Source organism: Andrena cerasifolii, chromosome 14, assembly GCF_050908995.1.
Source record: "Andrena cerasifolii isolate SP2316 chromosome 14, iyAndCera1_principal, whole genome shotgun sequence".
Lineage (NCBI taxonomy): Eukaryota > Metazoa > Arthropoda > Insecta > Hymenoptera > Andrenidae > Andrena > Andrena cerasifolii.
This window is the reverse complement of record NC_135131.1, coordinates 7,473,931-7,496,159: the sequence shown is the minus strand read 5'-3', so window position 1 is coordinate 7,496,159 and position 22,229 is coordinate 7,473,931. Positions and strand designations below refer to the sequence as shown.

The following is a 22,229-nucleotide window of genomic DNA, read 5'->3' as shown; positions in this document are numbered from 1 at the left end:
AATTTCCAACAATCATCGAGCGGAGCACCGCGGCTTTTCATTCATTTTCTTTCCCCTTTGAACATCGGGAATACCCCAAAAAAAAAAGAAGGGAAAAAAAACGAGAAAACCACAGACGAGAACTCCAAAGGGAATCCTTCGGTCGTTATTTTCGATCACCACGAGTTTTTCGAGCACGCTGAAAGCGCTTTTTGACTTTCCACCGATCAGGGTATCGATCGTCAGACATCGGTCTGACAAAGGGGGGCAGAAATTACGGTTTGATGAATGCCCCGCGAGAATTTCCTGCCTTTTACCAGCGCGGCCCCTTTCACGGCGCCTAACTATCGACCACAATGGCCCCGTTCCGCCAAAAAATGACACGGTCATCTCGGTTTCACTTAATCCGACCGAATGCCGGGCTTACCCTCGCGACACCGTCAATTTCCTGTCGGCCACCCTTGAGCCGGCTCCACGGTAGCGATCACGAGCTTACAGTGTTTCATTATACGCTCGGCCTACCAGATGTCACGGGGGTTCCTAGAGGAGTGACACCGTGACCGAAGTCGTTAACGTGTGAAATGCATCTGCCAGCGAGCCTGCATCTTCGGCCTGTGTCGTTTCTTTCTCTGTCCCAGCGGCCTGCGCAATCCACGCCCCATTGTGCCCCATTATATTTCGCTTCTGCTTTATTTCCCATTTAACCGCGTCAGTGCCAATTAACTATCGGAGCACGCGTTGCCTCGTCATCGTTGCACGAGATGATGTTGTTTTCCTGAATCCGTGATCAGGCTGAGGAAGGAGTGTGAATGCTACGTTAAATTCCTGGGCTGTGGACATTCAGAGGTGGTATATTACCAGATCCTATGGGAATATTCGTTCTCGTTGCGGATAATATGATGTAGTCACTAGGTGATGAGGACAGAATTTTAAACCCTAAAAAATTACACTTCACAAACTCCCCGAGTGTGTTTCAAGTAGCTAGCTCTACGCCCTCCACCCACGGTACGTGACTTCGAATCCTCAACCTTCATCTAAAGTCTAAATCTCACAACCACGAGCCCGCTATCGCGAATTCCGTAAGAGCCCAACAGCACCAAGCCCGCCCTACCTTTCTACCGACCACCACCCGCAAACTCCGACAACCGCAGGCACCTCTCGCTGAGATACCGTTCCCAAAGACGGCTAGATCCTTCGCCAAAAGAATCCCTCGCTGGAGTAATTAAAACACAAGAAGTATCCCAGGTGACCCGATGATATCTGGAAAGCCGTCCTCCCGTGGAACGTAATTTCGTGTCTGAGAAATCCTATTAATGCCGCATGAAACGGCTGCCGTCCACAGAGCGCGGCGACAACGGGCGTCAGCGATCGGAATCGGATCGGTACGGGCCAGGAAGAATGGAGCCAGACAGCGGCGGCTTTTGTGCCCCCCTTTGAGTTAACAATTATCCGAGCATGAAGAGCGCCTCCGTGCCAAAAACCGTCTGCTCCCCTCAGCTCTGTGCCCCTCCTACCCCCACTCGCCTCGCGAACGTCGCCCAGATGAATGGGGAAAGACAAGAAGATAGAGAGCAGTCTCTTTCATCAGATCCTTCCGACTCCTTTGCCTCTCCTTCCCGCCTGTCCAGCTAGGCCATTCCACAATAGGAATCACGAGGCTCGGATGGGAATACACGGTTCATTAGTTTCCAACGTTTGAGAGAACGTCCGACCCACCCCCGCTCTTCGCAGCCCCACCTTCGCGATTCTTCCACGGTCTTTATCTTTTAGAGCGGGAATCCTCCGTATTAAACGCGGTCAGGGCTCTCCCTCTCCGCTCATTGGCTGATTAGATCCACCTGGCGAGCGTAATCCTGGTAACCGTGAATAGTTGCTCCTCGGAGCTAGTGGCCGCTTATTCTCGTTTCCTAGCCGCAATTACGTGGCCTCTGGTGTCCTCTGACTATCTCTTCGCCGTTTCTTTCCTTCTCTCCCACTTCGGCCACCTTTTCTTGGATACCGCTCCTTTCTCCTGGCTTCCTCTTGAGTGCTTCTACTTTGGTATTCTTGTGCAGGGGCTGTGCGTAGAGGTTGCTTGATATAAATGTAGATTCCCGTGCTTCATGGAATTCTAATGGATTCATGGTGTGAATTGATACCTCGGAGTGATATGAGATCTATTATACTCTGCCTTGCTATGGGGAGGTAATTGATGGAGGAACTTATTTTGTGGAGTCTCAACGTGCTTGTCAAGCAGGTTGGATGGGAAGCTTGCCAAAGTTCTTCGTTAAATAATTCGGGTATGATGTACCTCGATGAATTCCTGTGCAGTGACAATTTGAAATTTAAGAAAGATTCCGTTTCTTCCGAATTGTTTACCCCTTGAGATCGGTAAAATCGACGGTGTCGAAGGTGGTAATTTCAAGTGGCACACCAGGTATACGTGTAGTGACAATAGAAGCTCTCTCTCTCTCTCTCTGTTAGGAAATTTCCAGACGACTACGCGGTACGTGATACGAATGATGCATTCCCCGTCCGGTGTGACTCACGATTGATAAGGATTAATAGCTCGGTATCCTTTGTACAACGGGCCGTAGATCTTGTGCCTTTCTGTTTAAGTTCGAGCACGGCCCCGTAACTTTTCTGCAAGATAAATCAACGTTAACCAGATTTATAACCATAGTCGAATGTTTCGGGCCACCCTTCCGCTCGTATCGATCTCCATTGCTCTCATCGTTTCAGCGGGCTGCTTCCCGCTTCTCCCCGGCCTAATGCATACACATCGGGGCCACGTACGTGGCGTAAAACCGTGGCGAATTTCAAAGCCACGACTTCTTCGGGGCTGGATGAAAAATTGACGACCGCCAAATGAAATCCCCTAAGCAGTATACTCTCAACGACTTTCAATGTGAAACTGGGCCAGTAACCTAATGAGAGACCCGATGCAATCAAAAGGAAAGACACTGTCAACTCTACGAAGATATTTTAAAATACTCCCGTGGGATATGGAAGGGGATACTTAAAAATACCAAGGACACTGCAAGGATATAAAAAAGAAAGCAGAGCGGGGGAGATGGATGGTCTAGAAGAGTTTGACGGTTGGTGGCGCGGTATCCAGCGCGAAGTCTCGGCGATATTTCAGGCAAATAAATCCAGAGCCTCATATCCAGAGGTGGCGATGGCGGCGATGGTTTCGTTGGCGTTGCTCAGCGCCCCCCCCCTCCTAAATTTCCTTAACGCGACGCGCGTATATTATTCGATCCTGAGGGCGCGTCGGAGGGAAGTTTTGTGCCCGACGCCGTTGGAAATACCTCGCGACGAAGGGAGAGGATAGGTATCCGTGGCTGGAGGAAGGCAGAGCTCTCCCACCATCCTGCAAGAGCATAGACAGCACATACCGAATATCCTTTGCGGAATCCTGTCTGCCTTTGTAACGGCGTTTCCAGCGTTGCTGGCTGGCTTGCCAGGCCAATCGTAGGAAAGAGAGATATTGAATCGATAAAACCCTCCTCCGTCGAGTTTTACGGCACGATCCTTTTCCGGGACAATTTACGACTTCCGCTTTTTCCCCCAGCTATCCGTCGTTTGTGCCGATTTCGTCTGCAGCCATGTCTCCTTTATTAAATCCGAACACCGGCTGTCTTTCTCCTGCCGATTCGATTTCTGCCGGGACCCCGAGCAGCCCGCGTGCGTGGAAAGTGAATCGTGCGCGATATTTGTATGCTGCGGAATTCGTCGCTGCACCACCAATGAAAAGTGGAGCACTTCGATCGCGCAGGGGGTCGAAAATGGAGAATGCAACTTCTTTCGTCTCTGCCTTCGCTCTCGATAATGCTACTTAGGTACTTCTCCTTCGTAATTCTCTGCCTGTGCTACCGAAGATGCTCGATGTAGCTTTAAACTCTGAGCTTGGGTATGAGCGAAAATCGAAAGTGGGTGGCTGGAATGATATAATACGTGATTTCGATTTATCGTTACCGAAGGAATTGGTACTTTCTAGTTAGGTTCTAAATTCATCCCCGTCCTCTGTATTCCTCGGTGAAGATTGGCGAAGGGCGTTCAGGGAATGAAAGTGTGACGGTATTGGACCCAATTGGAATGTTCTTAAGAACGGCGGCAGGCAAACGATGCGTCTTGAACGGGAAGCTCGCGTGGTTGCCCCTCGTATAGCCGAGCTATTATCGTCCACGCCCACTTCAATTAGGTTTCCACATTGCTATCGTTGCCGCATCAACGTTGTCTTCTATTCTGGAAGCGCCAGGTCGGAGTGTAATCGACCTTACGGCCGGCCATTTCCGTCCCTAGTTAACATGAATACCGAGCAACGGCTCCGTCCACGGCGACTGATAATCTTGCTTAAGTAGTATTAGACGTCCCCGGGCGGAGTGAGATTGAAAAGCGCCGCCGCTTCCCTCGGATTCGCGATTTCATCGAGATTTCGTTCGCGGCTCGCGGCTCTACACGCCAGCGACGATTGTTTGCCCAGTTTTTCCGCTTTTCGCGGTCCAATTGCTGCGAGAATTGGACACTTTTCGTCGAAACTGCTGCTACTTGGTATGGAAATCTGAGTACAGCTGGCGTTTAAGCTGGATTGCTGCGTTATCGGTTGTGTAGAATGTGCTCGTTGGAAAGTGAGTAATATTTTATTTTATATTATATCTGATCTTCAGAATTAATTAATAGGAATTGCATATATCCAAACTCTCGGCGGTTTTATTTCGGAGTGATTTAAGGGTACGCGCGTGCAACCGATTTAGCCGGGTTGCATCGGGCGTCGTAATTGATAAAAGTCTGGAAGGCGGTTAAAGAACATCGTACACACAATTAACGAGCGCCTTCGGGAAGTTTACGCGCTCGCAGCTGCGAGCACGCTCTGTCTACGCGTTTTAACGGATTAATATTTCACTTAGTCACTCCGCGAAACTTGCGTCTCGTTAGTCTCGCTTTGAAACGTCTGTCCCGCTTGGAGGGATCGTTCATATTTTCCCCGGGGTAATTTGTTGGCCGAATGGAAATTCCGGGACGCGCGGAAGGTTAATTGAGAAGAAGGAAAACTGCTCGCAACTGCCATAGTTTGCGAAACGGGAAGCCGCTCGTTAATCTCTCTCCGCGGAAGTATAAACGGCTGTAACTCGAAGAAAACACAACTGGTTAGGAAACCCTGTAACGCCCCTAGTCGCGACGGGGAAAGTGCGCGGAGGGCAGCTCCGCGCGGCGATATTGTTCTTTTCTCACCTGCGACACCGCCGGCCTGGATATATACCCCGGTAACTTGACGACGGTGCGACGAACTTATCCACCGAACTCGCCACTCGTAACGGCGCTGACGCACTTAACGGGGATGTAAATCTCGGCGGAACGTCGAGTACCCTGGTCCCCAGACGCTGGAATGATAAGTAACGCCCGGCAAAATTAATAACACGCGCAGAATCTCGTCGATCGTTACGTTCGCGGATTTCTAGCAGAAATAACGACGATACCAAATAGGGGGCTTAACGAGGGCTGGCAGAAAATTTGGAGGGAAGCAGATGAAAACATTAAAAGAGATGGAACTGTTGCGAGTGCATTGAGGATTGCAGTAGCTGGGTGCAGAAGTGTCTTACGTCTAATTGCCCTTTGCATATAATACTGTTGGTAATACTGATAATATCAATTGTTCAGTACCATACCGAACAATTTAATATGGATGAAACAAACTCAAGATCCACTTTTTCAAGATACTGAAATCAGATAGCTGAGGAGGCATGCGGACCAGCAGCTTAACCTCGTTAGACTCCTCGCGTACCCAATTATTGAGTACCACTACTGAAATCGCAGGGTTCCTCGCAGAGTCTTCGAAATTCACAGTGACGGTGGAGCTTTGGTGGGAAAATTAATCTCTTCCTTCCTTTTGCGATCGCGACTTTAGTTGGCACTATTTAGCGGCTAGTTCCTTTGGTGCTTCCGCTTTATAATTGCCATCGCAGGTGAAAATAACGCGCGAGCGCAGCAACGTTCAAGCGCGTCTTTTGAATTCGCGGTTCCGCTGGGATGGTCGATGCCGCGGCTATGAATTCCAGTTTAAGCGTGCACGTCAGGCTGGCATGTGGGCAACCTGTAATGTAATTGGAAGTTCGTGGTCTCGACGACACGCTCGGCTGTCTCTATCGCGTCTCCCCTCTCCCGCCCGCGTGTAGCAATTTCGTTTAATGCCCGCATACGCGCGGCCTTTCCGCGCGGAAAGCCGATATTGCCCGGGCGTGAAAGAATCATGGTGAAATTTATGGCCCCCACTTACACGCGGCTGCATACAGATCGTCGCTTACGCGTGCATCAGCCGATGAGGAAAAACGCGATATTCGTCGCGGGCGGGGGCATTAAGCGGACGGTTGACTCCATGACGAAGTGGAGGACCCCTCTGTAGCGTGCGTTGCGCGGGCACAGTGAAGTGGCGAAAGTAGCAGGTGCCAGAAGCAGCGGGAACATTGAGTGTACTCTTAGAATTGCTGAATGCTTCTTGGATACGCGTTACCATCAGTAATTTCTTTGTAGCTACGCTTCCAGAAGTATAATAACTTTGTAAGAAATAATTTTCTAGATAGTACCTTTTATTATTTCAATCACTTTGCAGATTAACAAAAACTTGATCTGTTCCGATATCTTAAAATGTAATAACATTAGAATATCTCAAATCTACTGCGAAACTAAATAATAATACTTCAAACGGCGATGGAGGAGTAAACAAAATCCTGGGGTACGTAGGAATGTGAAGAAATGAGTGCAGCCCTGTTATAAGTAGCGAAGAACACATTGGTGGCTTCTACTTCCAAGAATATGAATGTACATAATACCTGTGCGGGTATCAGTAGAGGTACAGCGAGTTTGAAAGAAGTATTTACAAGGAAGTGAGTACGCGAACCTCAAGAGTTAGCTGGAGCATGTCACTTCTCGTTCACTTCGTATTAACCTCGATGCAGGATGCAGGAGACCTTGTAACGGGATTTGTTAGACACTCTTGAGTCTTTCAGCTTCTATTAGTGCCAGCATTATGGGATCCAGGCTCTCGGTATATTTCTAAATTCTGAAATGTAACGAGTGCCCCAAGCGTCTGTTTCGAGGGACGCTAAGAATCAAAGGATACAGCCCATTATTCCATGGAGTCGACACGAAAATTGAAGAGGCTGGTTCCATACGGGTGAACGTACTTCTCTCGGCGGGCGTTCCTTTTCGTAGCGTAATGCACGGCCCAGTCCCGATAGAAATTAACAAGATTAATCGCAATGAAAGCCCGTCGCAGCAGGTTCGACGGACAGTGGATGACACACTCGCTGCCCGATGACGGAGTGGAAGCACGGGGCGACCGATGATTCAACCTGGACGACAATTTAGTCGCTTATCGCGTGACTAACGTGATTGGACGAATTAAACGCGAGGCCATGACGAGCCGTGCCGTGTATAAGGTCGCCGATGCACAAATGACCGAACGTGCCTTCATTAACTTCGACGTATGCAACTCTGGTCGACGCCAAAGGGCATTAGCCTAGGACGTGATGCGATCGTCTACTAGGAGATGCACGTGCGAATATGTGTACCTGCCTGGCCACGTATCCTCCCTGTCTATGCGCGTATACAGGGTGCTCCCCGAGGTAGCACACTTTCTGCTACGCTAGACAAGCGGTCGTGAACCGGCGAGGCCGTGTACACTGTTCCACCCACGCGATTTCCTTTTAAATTATTACAGGCACGCTGCATTCTGCGCTGGAGATTCTAGCAGACAAGTGGCTCAGTTTTGCTGTACTTCGGTGCAGAAATTTGATTATTTCCACTAATTAGATTCGCATCATTGTTCAGTGAAAGATAAAGGAGCAATCCTGACTTGTCGTCGAATTTGCCTATTTAGCGTTGCACGTCAGGAGAATTAGGGAGAATTAATAATCTACCAATACTAATTGCAATATCTAGAGCAACAAAATCAGTTTCGATGGACAGTGTCCTTCTAAAGCTTCGAATTAATTTTCAATAGTAATCACGGTCTGCCATCGACCTTCATTAATTTCCCCTAAATGTTGCAAAGCAGTAAGGAATAAAATGGCCCCCTTTGTTTCGCGATACGATCGATCCCTCATTTCCCCGGGAGTCGCAGGATAAATTAAACGTCGTTATTTAGGAAGTTTCGGAACGTTTCAATAATCAGACGTGTCATCGAGCCCGGTGTAATGGGATCACAATTAGCCCGACGCATTTACGGCTGGTAATTAAAATCCAAACGAACGCAGACCAGCGATCTCGTCGACACAGCTTATTACCGGAGACGCGTAGCGGGGGATCGATCGACATTCACTCTCGTCAGACACGTGTTAAACGTCATTAGCCCCGACAAGCGAGGACGTTAATTACACGGAGATCGAGTAAAGTAGGCAGAGGTACCGGTGTATATCGGCTCCAGCGCGGAGGTGGCTGCCTGTTATCGACTCGTTTCGTGTCTAAAGGATGGCCCGTGAACTGATTGGCACATCGACACTCTTTGATATCATGCGTGCCCTTTCAGGTACTCTGTGATGCTGGCGGAAAAAAGGATTAAAAAGGGGAATGAAACGCGACGGTTTGACAAAAAGAGGAGTTGACCGTAATGTGGGATATAAATGCCTGAAATTTAGTGACAAAGGTTCTCTTACGGGTGTCCCTGAGTTTGCTGGTCAAAGGGGGTTAATTTGTTCTGTGAGTGAGAATTTAAAAAGCTCAGCTACAGAATTTGTGGACCTACGAATAAAGGAAGCGATAATTAATATAATTTTTTGTCTCCGTCATGGTTTTAATACCGTTCGTTGAATATCATTGTATCCGCAGAAAAGGCACCTAGAAGTAGGTTTCTGGAGTTTCGTGGTACTGAGAGACTGTCGTGTCAGTGCACGAGGAGATAAAAACTGGCGGAGCTTATTAGTAAAAATATTCGTTTAAACGAGGTGCCATGGAAAGTGTAATAAAACAGGACGGAATTCGCCACGCCTCGACTCGTTATACATTAATTCCGCCCGAAAGGAGAGCTTGGAGGTTGCTCGATTTTTAGAAGCTATTTTCGTATTCCACGCGCCTGCCCCACGAAAAATTATAATTATCGTAACGAGCTTCGTACGAAAACAATTTGCAGTAGTTAGGAAAGTTGAGAACCTATTATTCCTAAAGTAATAATGATTATGGTAATATAGCGGGGTCGGCATTAAGCGTATAATTTATTAAACCTCACAGAAAATGCAGCTTCTCTATGGGAAACTATTAAAAGAGGGTTCTCAAACTATCAAATCCCTTTAAAACACGAATCAGTACGTAGAATGAAAATAAAATACACCCCGTAGCCACGCCGTTACTACATGAAACATTTCGTTATCAAGTGGTTCATTACTCGGAGGCAATGCACATTTGCTCGCTGCTTCCGCGGCAAACTGTTATCACAGCATGTAAATCCTATACAGAAACAAATAGTACGTAATTCCAAACAGTTACACTCTTGAAAATCCTACTACAATTACAGAGTGAAAATACCGGAGAAACTAAATGCTAAAATTAAGCAGATCGTGATTCTTCCATAATTAAGAATTGTGTGCCATTATTAATCCTTCAAAGAGACAACATACCTACCACTATACATACAAATTTCCTCGTGACTAAAAAGTATGCCTATAGGTTTCTTCCTCTCGCAATACCCCCTTAAATCAAATATTTCTTTTCAATAATAAAGAACCTATTATTCGATGCTTCCACTCTACGATATACAATTATTCGCAGCCACTGCCCTGCCTCAACAATCTAAATACAGCTGTAGAAGTAGCCCGCCGGAGGTGGCAGGAAAAGAGGGTTGTTACCGTTTTCGCCCATCGATTTAATCTCGTTGATTCTTGTCTCATTTTTCCCGATCATGTTCGTAAACGTTAACACCCCATTCCGTAGAATTTCCGGCACATCGCCAGCCAGCCTTCCTGTAGACACGAGAGGCTGGCGTGGATAGAGAGCGTGGTACCGTTTCCATCGGTTCATCCATCAATCTATCGGGCCGGATCTCCAAGGTCGTCAGGCGTTCATGGTTATCGATCACACTCCCTCGAACCTTGCTGTAATAGCTAATAAATTTTGCCGGTGCCTCGGACGTGGTCTCGCGGAGATCCAGACAAACGACGCGGTCGCCTCTTGGTCCGGTGCAAAATCATAATCGCCTTGTAAACGATGGTTACCTTGCTGTGCTTTCGCTGTGACCAGAGGTGTCGAACCGTGGATCCGAGCTGGGCTGCTTCTTCCTCGGAACGGTGCTGCAACGGTTGCAAGTTATACACTGCACTTTATTGCCACCCTGCCGAGGTGCAACGCGAGCTTCGGCGACGTGTTTCTTATCGAAGCATAAGTATGGCCGTAAGCTGATCGATCTGGCAAGCGGAAAGAAATGCTTATAGTGTATGATTTAAGTTTGCGATCTACTTAAGAATGCAAAGATGATTTTTAAGCTGACATAGTGTAATTCAATGCAGAGTTGGGCATTAACTAGATAAAACATTATTTAAATAACGGATTAAATTAAAGTTACTTTAACTTTAGATTATTTGACGAGCGCTTCAACTTCAGCGACGAATACATTTTTCAACCTTAACTTTAACTTTATTTAACGTCGAAAAGAGTTAAAGTTACAGTTGAAAAATTTCTTCGACGCTGATGTTGAATAAAAGGAGAAATAAAAAATTAACTTTATTCGACACATGACGAATAATTTTTTTAACTTCTATTGGTTATTCGAATTTTTTATTTAAATAGAATCTGATTCTATTGTGAATGCAGAGACCGGTGATCAAATCTCACTCTTCTACGGCTGCTGCTCGTGGCGTTTCTCTCACGGCTGCTCGCAAGGGCCAAAGGCTAAATCCACATTTAGTTCATGTAACGATCTGTAATCCCCCTCGGATTTCTGCTTGTGAAACATATTTTGAGTACTTGTTCCGAGTTTACTATACCTCTTCATCATACCTAGAACAGGTAACGTCCCCATACGCACGTTGCTACCTCTTTTTCCCGTTTTAATACACGGTGCTTCTGTCGAAAGCTTTGACCAAGCTTTTTAAAGCATCCACCATGGTAGATGGCCGAAGCAGCGCAGGTATCGAAAGTCTAGCAATGATTAATCGCGTGTGACGGAATATTTGGTGGTAAAAAAAAAAAAAAACGGTCCGTGGCGAAGCATCTCCTGCGATTCGTCGTTTGTCACTGGCACGTTACAGGGACACGACGAATCGATCCTGACGCGACCGATTCGCCTCGTATCTCCATTCGACGCGTACATCATCCATCTGACGGAGAAGAATCGCGTAAGCGTGCACATCCTGGCGAATTTGGACATTTTCCGCTTCGGTTTGCCGCATTTGAACGGCTCTCCTCCACGCGCAGCACAAACCGTGCAGCGCCACCTTGCGTCAATGTATCTCGAATTATTTCCCGTTCGAATACATACATTTTGTTCGTTTCGTGACAGCATCGAAAGTAATCATTCCGAATGTCAATAATTGTGCTGCAACGTAAATCACCAGCCAAACTGAATCTTGTAATATTCATTTGGATGGTAATTCCGCAAGAGATACCGTTGACTTTGACGAGTAACTGGAGTTCTGATCTCAGCCAACGATAGACGGAAAAAAGTTATGTTTCTGGAGTGCAGTTAGACTTAAAGTGGCTCGTTAGTCCCAGGACGTCGTTTTGCCGGCGTCGTAATGATAACGGCGCCCGCCACTGACGTCGTTTTCTCTTAATTCTCCTCCTTGGTCCAGCCAGCAGCGTTTTCCACGAGGGACAGGGTATCGTTGGATAAAGTCGTGCGTATAATTTCATTATTATCTTTCTTGGAATGTAAATTACGGCGATATGCCCGCGGCTCGCGAGGCTCCCGGCTGTTCGCGGTTGAATTCTCGCCGGCCACTTTTCATATTCACGAGCCGGCAAGATTTGCATGGCTGCGGTTCGATTGGCAGACATTTTCGAATCTCGGCCAGACGAGGGAGAACTAAATTCGCGCCGCAGCGATCCCGACGTTCGCGTGGATACGTAATCTTATTAATAGGGATTGGTTTGGATTGAAAGAATCGTGAATGGTAAAGTGGAATTGGAAATTCTCTTGCCAGACCTCGCGTGTCACGTCTTCCAGGGGATTCTCAGGCACCTATCGCGCGTGAACTTGTTGCACTTTTGTCCGACCACCGCGGTCAGATTAGGTATCAAAAGGAGTCCCCTTTCCTTGAGAATTCCTTATTGACGTCTCCCAAGAATAGCCGAATATGGAAACGTCGCTACGGGCGCAGCAGCTGCGAAACTTCTTCCACAAGACGTGGGTAGCCTTATTACATTTTCATAACCAGCGGAGAACGTTCCATTCGAGGGAGTAACAGGCCAACTTGGGGAATTGAGTTCCATTTTCTCGCTTTTTCGTTACCGCGAACGATCGTTGAAAACGTTACGCTATAGGGAAACCGTCGTCAACAATGATGGCCGTTGCGTGCATGCAGAAGAACTTGCTAGAACTTGTGAAAAACAAGTCCGTAAACTATAGTCCCCGCTGAAACAATCGGTTCCCGCGTCCCCTTTTCGAACTTCCTACATTCCAGGGTCTTCTTAAAATATAGGAAGTTTCTGTTACCCGTGTTTTAAAAAACACAACTCTTTCGAGCAAACTTCTGCGCAACTTTTGCGCAAGCTTGCAGAGGGAAGTGCATCCGAAGGAGGACCTAGCCCATTCCGTTCCACCTCTGCCCCCCCGATTGATCTCATTTTATCGATGTACAATTTATGTCCATCTGGTTTGTTGTCTCGCATCTCGATGACAGGACATTCTACCTTTACGACGTCGGCCGTTTTATCGAGGAGGGACGGCGGAGTCGTAACCCAGTGATCCAAGTCGTAAGGGGCCTCGACGGGTGGTCCAGTCGTCCTCAAAACCTTGGTTCTGCCGTCGGGGCTGGATTACGAGTGCACAGTGCCTCTTCGCGCTCTGTTTCACCGTCGGAACGTCCATAATCGACTGCTCGGTAATAAAACTAGCGCAGACGGCACCACGGTTCTTCTCGTCGCTCCGAACAATGCCAAGATACGAATGGTGGGCTGGGATCCGCCATCCGGAATAGAACAGTGGTCTCTTCTTTTTCCGCGGAAATTATCGGGGGACAACGAGCAGAACGGGGAAAAAAAGCGGTTCTGACGATGAAGCAGTGGCTTCGATCCCGTTCTTGCTTCCTACTTCCGTTTCCCTTTCCTCCACCGCGGACGTGGACGAATGGTAAGCTGAAATTTGTTGGCTGACGCGCCCTTTGATGAGGATGGCGCGTCGAAAGAGATCTATGGCGCCTGGTTTTGCATTGTGCTGACCGTACACAGATACTTCACCGAATTTTGCTGTCTCCAAAAGCGACTGAACGTTATCTGATCCGGAGCTCGATTTCTCGTTCAGTTGTTGCTCAGCAACAAGCCACTTGACGTTTATATTGCACGGAAACGAGTGAGAAGTTGGTGGAAGTTTATTATACGCAAATACCCCGTCATTTTTAACGTAAAGTGCGCTAATAAACGGTGGATACGGGTGACAGTGTCAGAAGCTAAGGTGTCAGCGCGACACTAATGGAACATAATGCGCGAATAGCAAAGAGCTGGGTGACAAAGGGGCACGAAAGCTTTGTCAGTTGCGAATATAGCCTCGGATAGTGAAATAACACCAGGCGGAAATCCTGGATGGTGCTTTGTGATGGTTTAACCACTGACTCGTACATTTGCACCCTCGTTGTTGAATATTACACCATGGACGTTTAAACCTGAGGCTCTGCATAAACCAGCACAAGTATTCCCCTTTATTCCTAACGCAGTACAGTTGTTGCAGTTAGGCGTCTCTTAGAAAAATCTTCGATGCACCATTCAGAGAATCAATCAGATTCCAGTAATTAAACTAGAAGAAATGTTCGTTAGAAAAATCTGAAACCTGAACTGTAAATCAGCTTCAACCAGTACCATCCAAGTATCCGATACCTTCGTTCCAATTAGCCCTTTAATTCACACCACCCAACGACCTGCCCACCCACCACTCTCAGCTACATAGACAGATAACTATTAGAAGAAGAAGTTAGATACGGAAGAAGCGCGTTCATTTTCCCATCGAGGTTCGTGTACCACTTAATTTGCCTCGGTGCTCTTGATCCAGTTCCGTGGCACATCGGAATCTCCGCTATTCTGTTGGCTCTCAACCCAGAAACACGGGCGTCGATGTTTCCATTGTTGGCCGTAGTTAATCTCGCCGATCTGCTCGCCGCTGGCTCGATGCAGGCGACACGGGGTCTCCCCGCATATCGCGACAGAACGGGGACGGCAGAGGAAAAAAGAAAACAAAAGAAAGGCGGAAAGAAACCGAACCGAACTCACCCTTTGAAACTCGTGGCCGTGGCAACGAGAGGCGAACGCGTCGTCGCCCCCCGTCCCTCCCCGAAAAACCGCAACCCGGGACCGGATGTGCACGCAATGTTTAGATTCTTCATCGTGGTCCACCGCATACACGCGTTGCATGTGCACACCGGCCCGTGTACAAAGGCTTGCGGTAAGTATGCGGGGATCAAATTTAATCCCTGGTAACCACCTCCCCCCCTCCCCTATCTCTCTATCTTCTATTTCCCTCTTTCCACCCTTCTGCATGCGTGTAACCGTGGCCGTGTGCCTGCCATGTGTTTAGCTCCGTTCCTCCTCGCTCTTCCCAGCCCTGCTCTCTTCCTCTTCACCTTTTTGCATATTTACGTTACTGTTGGGAAGCCTGCGAAGGGGCATTAAACAGTTGCAAACATGTAAATCTTGACGGTATTTATGCTCCTCTTGGGAGGGGTGCAAATCTGTTCTACTCGGTGGTTCGACGGTTTCTGGAGATTTAGATATTTGATGAGGCATGGTGGGTAGGGGAGTGTGCCGTGTTTTCATTGGAGTTCGACTGCGCAGAAGGGATTATTTATAATACACGGGAGCGGGCAACGTTTGCTTTTGTGGCTGATGTACAGATGTTTGCAAGGTTCCCCTTAAAGAATCAAAGGTATCATGAGGCAGAAGAGTATTAATGACTACCCGGGTTAATGCAAGGTTTAAAATAAAAGCGACAGTATTTTAGCATTTGAGTTGGTACGCCCTGTAGAACCACGCTTTTCAGGAGGTATTGTGAAAAGGTAGAATGCAAATATCGCAAATGTACCCTGAGATCGGCAAACGCATCAAAATATCAAATATGAATGAGTAAAAAAATATGCGTAAAAAATTCGAGAGAAAAAAATATAAACATCTGCTTTGAACCAAAAATGCACTGAAAAGCCGACCAGATTCGATCAGAAAAACGCACGCAGCTCGGCTTACAATGGTAGCAGCAACACAAAGCTCCACTTGTTTGGTCGATTATGACATACGGATTACAGATTTCAAAAAGTCTACTTTTTTGTTTATATCACAACATTACATAACAGAAATCTGTGCAGCGGTGTTTTGTACTACGAACAAACAGACAGAAAATGAATTTGATACATATATAGATAGAAAATTGAACTTTTTCCGCTGGTATATCATGATAAATCTTGTTTATGCCTTTCGTAAATATTCAAATTTATTTTATTAGAGTAATAGAAACGATTATTAATAATTAATAATAATAATTTTCTACCACAACCCCCGAAACTTAATCATAAGTGCAGAAACTTTAAGTCACATCGACTCACCCTTCCTACGAATACTTTCAACCCCCCGGGGAGAACCACCACAGAAATCGCCAGTCCGTGTAACGCGCATACCCCATTACTTTTCCAACCCCGTACACAATCACGTCAACGTATAATTCAGGAACCCCGCATCGATAGACACGCCTAGTGGCACCGAAAACGGAGCATCGAGAATATCAGAGGCTGTCAGCGAGGCTGGAGACCATCGACGACAAGTTTTTCACCCGTGTCACTTTAAAGGGGCCCCCCTGCCCCGTTCTCACCGTCGCCGCGTCCCTCGTCTACACGGGGTGGCGTTGGAGCACGATGTTTGGCCAACACCCTCCTAACCCTGGAACGACCGAAGTTGTCGCGCGTCAAGACTGCAACCCGCAAATCTCGTTACCCCTGTTTGCCCTTCTGTCATGCAAATAAGTGTAACAATCGCACTCTTCCCTTCCCCGCGGTTTTCAAGGGCGGCAGAAAGACGACGAGTTTTTACAAACGTCAGCCCCCCGGTGTCATACGACCGCTTTTACGGCCAGCCGTAGGAAGGGACTGGTCCCAGCTTGGCCTGGGATTACGCTGTTTTTTCACGGCACTCGTCGGCACCGGGGTTATTTACACAGTGGGAGCGTGTTTGACACGTCGTTAAAAATGCCTCCGCGATGTTAGCGCCTCCGTGTGCTTAACAAACGCCCGCGTCACGCCGCTGGCTGCGCGATTCTGTTTATAATATCAGAGGCGGCCGGATTACGGGCAGAAAGAGTGGCTTTGTTACCCCGGGAAAACAACGGCGGGGCTCTGTCGCGCGAGTTAATGTTGCATTCCGTTTGAGGGCTTTGTCACATTTAGCGGGGAACGCGTGGCGACGGATGGCAGGCAGGTGATTTCGCCCGGGGATTCCTGTGATCACTCGTATGAAGGGGGCATGTGCATAATTTGTACTCTAACGAGAGGCCCGCTGTCGTTGATTTCAGACAGCGCTCCGAGAGATTCCGGGGTGTGAGGTTCACAGAAAATATTACGGGGATGTTAACGTCTCGTGTGTTTGGAGAACTTCTTGTATTTCCAAGACAATAAGGTGAATGACCCAATTTCTGCTCGTGTCCCCATTTCTGCTCATTTCGTATTTTTCTTATTATTATAAGCGTCACGTTTGTACTATAGTTGCAAGAAAATAATTCTACATTATTTAAACATTTCACCTTCAGATTCATCATTCCTCTTCGATACGTGTACATATCGACTTTATACCAGCTTCCACGCAAAAGAAATGAAAATATAGCAAGGTATAATTTCCTGAAACATGCCTGCAATTCCACGAACAGAGGCGACATGGAAGCCGCTAATTCACCGCGGCTTCCTTTATATATCCGCGCCACGATCCAACTTTTCCCATCGATTCGGCCATTGCCACGCAAGAAAACTCCGCCGTGCAACGGGTGCTCGTGCCGCCATAAACTGTAACGAGATCCAACAGCGACGGGGGAGGAGGACGAAGTCGAATTTGTCGGTCACCCGTGCCACGGAACAATGCTGGAAGTTGAGCGGTTTAGCAAGTCGGAGGAGCGAAACGAGCGTGTGCGGTGGCGAAACAGTACAGGAACCGAACAAAACAAGCAGCTGGAAACAAAACACCGACCAGCCAGCAGCCTGGTCGCCATAATTAATATTCAGGCATTAACCCGCTCTTTCTCTGCTTTTCTCGGCCTATCCCCTCCCTCTCCCCCCTGTGTCTCCCCCCCGGCCGCGTTTTCCCTCGGCGCGCCAACCGCCCTGGCCTCCGGCCGACCATTTTTTATTTTTCCCCGAGGCGATAAATTTACATTTCATCTCCTGGCCCCGGGGCTCTGGAACCGTTTTGTTAAACATTACCCGTGGCGCAGTGCGGCATATGGACACGGCTCGTGCTAAGAAGAAGATTATGGGTGCGCAGGGACCGGGCCGCCGCGTAATTTCGCGGTGACGAAATTATCCGCGGGGTTTTGCATTTTCCAGATTATGAATTTTAAATCCGAAAGCCACCCGGGAATTAATTTGCCCGAGGTTCAGTCGGGACACGTCGGCCGGGGCCCATCTGTGTAACCATTTAGCAGGACCCTAGGCTGCCACTGGCGATCACGCTCTTGCTAGGGGATGGTTTCGAGCTGAAAAGCCCGCGGTGGAATTGTGTTTCAGATGCCAGCGTCGTGTAGTGTGAAGGAACGGTTGGATGCTGGAAAAGGGTTGTCGCGGTAACTGGGAACTGGACGTTAGCTCCGGAAGGAACCGGAGTGACGGTTACTGTGTACCCTTGTGCATTTTCTTTTTCGAGTCGACCTAATTTCGTTTACCTAACCGGAGCATTTGTTGGAGGAGTGACGAGTACGTCGCCAGTTAGGCGGCAGCAGTCGTACTTGCGCTAAATCCCACGCAAACTTCGATAACGAATCACCGTGACACGTACACGAAGCTGAACGTGCACCTTCCTGATGGCAAGCAGCGTGTTTCCTTTGCCAGACGTGTGTGTGCCTCCGTCACCCTCCTCTGTTTGCACGCGTTGCAAGCAAATAGAAGCTGCAACGTGTCCACAATGAAAATCAGCCGCTCGTCAAACTGAAATACCCCCGATCAGGGGATTTGTTTTAGCGCTGGACACGTCCACCCGGCATCTGCCATGGGGGATTTTTCTTGGAGGCTCCGCGTGCGTCCTCGCCGCGCTCCCCCGTGGTTACCGCGAGCAAACACCGAGGGGGTGTAATTTTTACAAATTTAATGGACCCTGGCCGTGACACGAATGCTCAACGCCCTCGGAAGCTCCTCAGTCTTGCACCTCCCCTGCGCTTAACTTCCTTGTAACGCGAGTGGCGAAAATCTAGCCCGACATAAATTATTCAAGGCGGACTAAAAACTCGACGATCTTGGGAACCATTTTCACTTTGTCGCGGAGCAATTGCGTCGAAAGGAGAACTGACAGAATACCACAGTGGTTCCAATTCTATCGTACATTGCAGCCATGCCGCCTTTCGAGCGATCCTGTTTTGCTAATGCGATGTCGTAATGCCTCCACGCGCCTTTGTTCAAATCCTGCAGCTTTCGCGCGTGACCGAAGCTCCGCGACACAGCAAAGGCCTCGCCAGGGATGCAGGAATGAAACGTTGTAACGAGTTTACTCGATCGGACAGTTTTGGTGACCGAGGGACGCAGAGGGCATAGGCTGCCGGGGTTGCGATGGTTTCAGCCGCATCGAATTAAATCGCCAGCGGCATGGCGTAGAACGCGCGGGCTGAACAAACGCCGGTCGAGCAATTATGAATTCCCTCTTTTGGCGCGGTGCACGCCGGTGGACGCTGCTTCAGCAGCTAACCCCCTTTTCCTGCCCACTACTCAGTTAACTTGGCCCTTGGTCGCCGTTTCACTCGCGGCTCCCCTGTCCGAATAGTTAATTAGCACCGGGGAAATTTGCATTCGGGGGCAAGAAGTTATATCTGGCCGGCGTGAAATTGGCCAAACCCACTTCTGTCTGTTCTTTACTTCCGCGGAGCTGCGCAACGGTACATCATGGCGCTTAGCCTCTTTTAACCTGGATCTCCATTTTCCTCCTTGTTCCGAGGAATCGCGACTGCTGTCACTCCTTGCCGATGCACGCTTTACATCTGGCACGGGGATGCTTTATCGTAGAATAATTCCGTGACGCTTTCAAAGCGTATGTAAATATGTGACAATCTTGAAATTTGTGGTATTTCAAAATGCACTTTCTTTGGGCAAGATATCTACAACATATTTATTGCGAATCTATCGTGTCTTAGAAGAATCGAAAGTTGATCGTTTCTCCAGCAAGGAAGCTCGTCGTGACAGCAATCTGATACAGAACGCAGAATTGCCCGGGTAGATTAGATTTCAAGTTTTAAGTAACCAGCCTGTGATTGGTTTCGGGCAACAATGATCCCCTGGCGAAGAAGCTGGGCGCGCAGCTCGTGCTCGTGACTGGATCGTTGATCAGCGGTGATTTATGAGCGCGGAGCGGCGCAATAAGTTGGTACGTCGATAAATCGGCACCGAGAGGGAAGCCGATAACTTGTTTTGATGCCTCTCCGCGCCGAGTTTCGCGATTCTTCGGAGGTGCAATTTCGCCCGGAACGTCGATTCCCGCGTGAAAAACGGAATAGGTTTCTTATCATGCCGGGAGACTGACGAGCTCCATCGCCACTGGGATTTCCCGCAAATTTGTTGCCGCTGGAAACTAATTATCGACAGGAAGCCGACGTTTCCAGCGAAATAGACGCCTTAAAGAATAGATAGTAAACCGAGCTGGATTTATACTTCAAATTTATAATTCAAACACGGTACTTTTCATCGACCCCGTTCGACATCAAGAAAGATGGTACGGCACTACTTTACTACGTAAAGTCCATTGAATTCTCGACAATATTTTATAAGCAAACCCCAGCGGAAGATTAGCCAGGATTCTGGGATGAGAAATAAAATACTCTAGCCACAAAATAGAAGGCTTGGAAGTCACTGTCGTGCTCCACATTCAATTAACCAGTTCTCAGCATAGCTGTCAGGAATGACCATCAAGTAGATAGCCAACAGTCGTGCCATCCGACACGAAAGAGGATGGAAAAAAAGAGGCCCACGGGTATTATCGAGGGTAAGCAGCTATCTAGATGCAGACAACCCGCTGGAAGCAATTCTCATTTGTTTCCCGCTTTTTAATCCAGTGCCTTGGAAGCATCATGTCCCTTTCCCAGCACTTGTAACAGCTTTCTACGCTGCTTTCCCTATTCAGCCGTGCACCGTCTCGCGAAACGTTGATATATTAAAATCTCGACATAGCCCTAGTTACTCGTAACAAATACATTCGCCGTTCGCAGTGCTCTCGTGGTTCACGATGTTAATTACTTACACTTGTGTGAGAAGAAAGTTTTAAATTTATGCTGTAAGTATCGCGTTAGTATCACTAACTTATCCCAGCAACCCCTGAATACATGGAATATCAATTTTAACAGAACTATCTCAGTTCACATTTTAAACTATCCCTTCACAAGGTCCCACTGCACTTCGAAATTCCGTAAAAGTTCCCCAGTTACCTTTATTAGAATCCTGATAATTACATCGAGATACTTGGAAGCGCGTTACAAGTAAAACAGTGCAACAGGGAGCGCCGATCGGATTACCCAAGGTCCGCGAAAATTTTGCCCCCGCATTTCATCAATCTTTCCCCGTCTTCCATTAATTCAACCTAAGAAACGTCCCGGAGGCATGGAGCACCGTCCTCCCGGGCAGCGTTATCCAAGCTCACGTTTAACGATATTCCAGCCGGAAAGAGGAGCCGCACTCCTCCGCTGGGAGCTGTGTAAAGCGGTCCGATCTTTTGACCAGTCGTCGCCGTATCGACAGCCCGGGAACAGGAACTCGTCGGGTGAAACTACTCCGCATAAGATTTTCTGCTCGCCGAGCTCCGGCGGCCCGGTTCGTCGACGTCGTCAGCCTTTCGCCCTCCTCTCCTTTCCGTGGATATCTCCGCCGCCCTCGGGCTCCGCCAAAAAGTAACGTCGTAAAGATCGAGATAATCCGGGCCGCTACGTTTCTGGGTAGCCTGCCCCCCCCTCGGCCACCCCTACCGCTCTGGTATCTGACCCGTACAATCCTCAACGTCCGCAGCCGGTAAATATCTTCCAGCGTCGTTCGAAGCAGCCCACGGGGCGGCGGTCGGGTGGCTGGCCGGGTTAAGTCGGTCTTACGATTTTCCTACCCTCGCAGCGTCCTTTTCAGCCCCCGGCCCGCTATCGTGCCAGCCACCCCGACGGGTGTCAGCCTCTTTCTCATCGCGTCAGATCCTCCGGTCGCGCTGCTGAGAATTCCTCGCAGACTTCCGCGCGCCGCGAGATCCGCCACCGCTCTCTCCCTCTGCACTCCCCTTTACGACGCGTGGGAAGCATTTTCTGCCTTTATGACGTAGAAACGGGGACATTTCGCGGATACCGCTGCGAGGGGCGGCGAGAGGGGAGTCTGACCGGGCACGCGACATAGTTGGACGAATTTTCGGGCGTTATCGCGGTCGGCCGTTGCGACGGCGCCTGCAGTATGCGAGGTTGAGGATAGTGGGGCAAATGCTGGTAAATATAATTGGGGGAATTAAGTGGAATTGGGGTGAATTTGTGTGGGTTGGTTTTAGTACACTCCGGTTGACAGGCTAGCTTTTATGTGTTCGGTTTCTTTGGAGTGTTTGGGGATTGTGGGTAACTTGAGGGATCTCTTGGATAGTGTAATATTGTATTGTAATAATGCTTATTGTAATAATTTTACAAGTAAAAGATTCATTTAACTTTAAAGTGCCATGAATTGTTGATTTTTCTCAAATTATATTTGGCTCGACAGCATTATTTTACAAGCATATCATTTTATTTTTCCGATTCATCGATGTTTAACCCTTTATTGACGCACCTCTTTTTTTCCATCACCTTTGACATACTTGGGTGGCTCAAATCCACAGCAATTTTTGAACGACTGCCATTCTCATCTAAAGAATCCAATCGTTATGAAAGAAATCATGGGCCAGTTTTAAAGTCTCCA

The 22,229-nt window shown here is 48.2% G+C and overlaps 2 protein-coding genes across 5 annotated transcripts in view; one reads left to right on the top strand and one right to left on the bottom strand.

The window, feature by feature from the left end:
- The window catches only part of Fas1 (fasciclin 1 Fas1 domain-containing), a 276,409-nt gene that overhangs the window by 93,569 nt on the left and 160,611 nt on the right, over positions 1–22,229 (top strand). The window lies entirely within an intron of this gene.
- The window catches only part of LOC143376550 (uncharacterized), a 41,600-nt gene continuing 21,257 nt past the window's right edge, over positions 1,887–22,229 (bottom strand). The window contains 5 exon segments of the mRNA XM_076827029.1: positions 1,887–2,089; positions 2,469–2,609; positions 3,213–3,488; positions 3,491–3,530; positions 3,532–3,775. Coding sequence (XP_076683144.1) covers positions 1,887–2,089; positions 2,469–2,609; positions 3,213–3,488; positions 3,491–3,530; positions 3,532–3,775 — 904 coding nt within the window.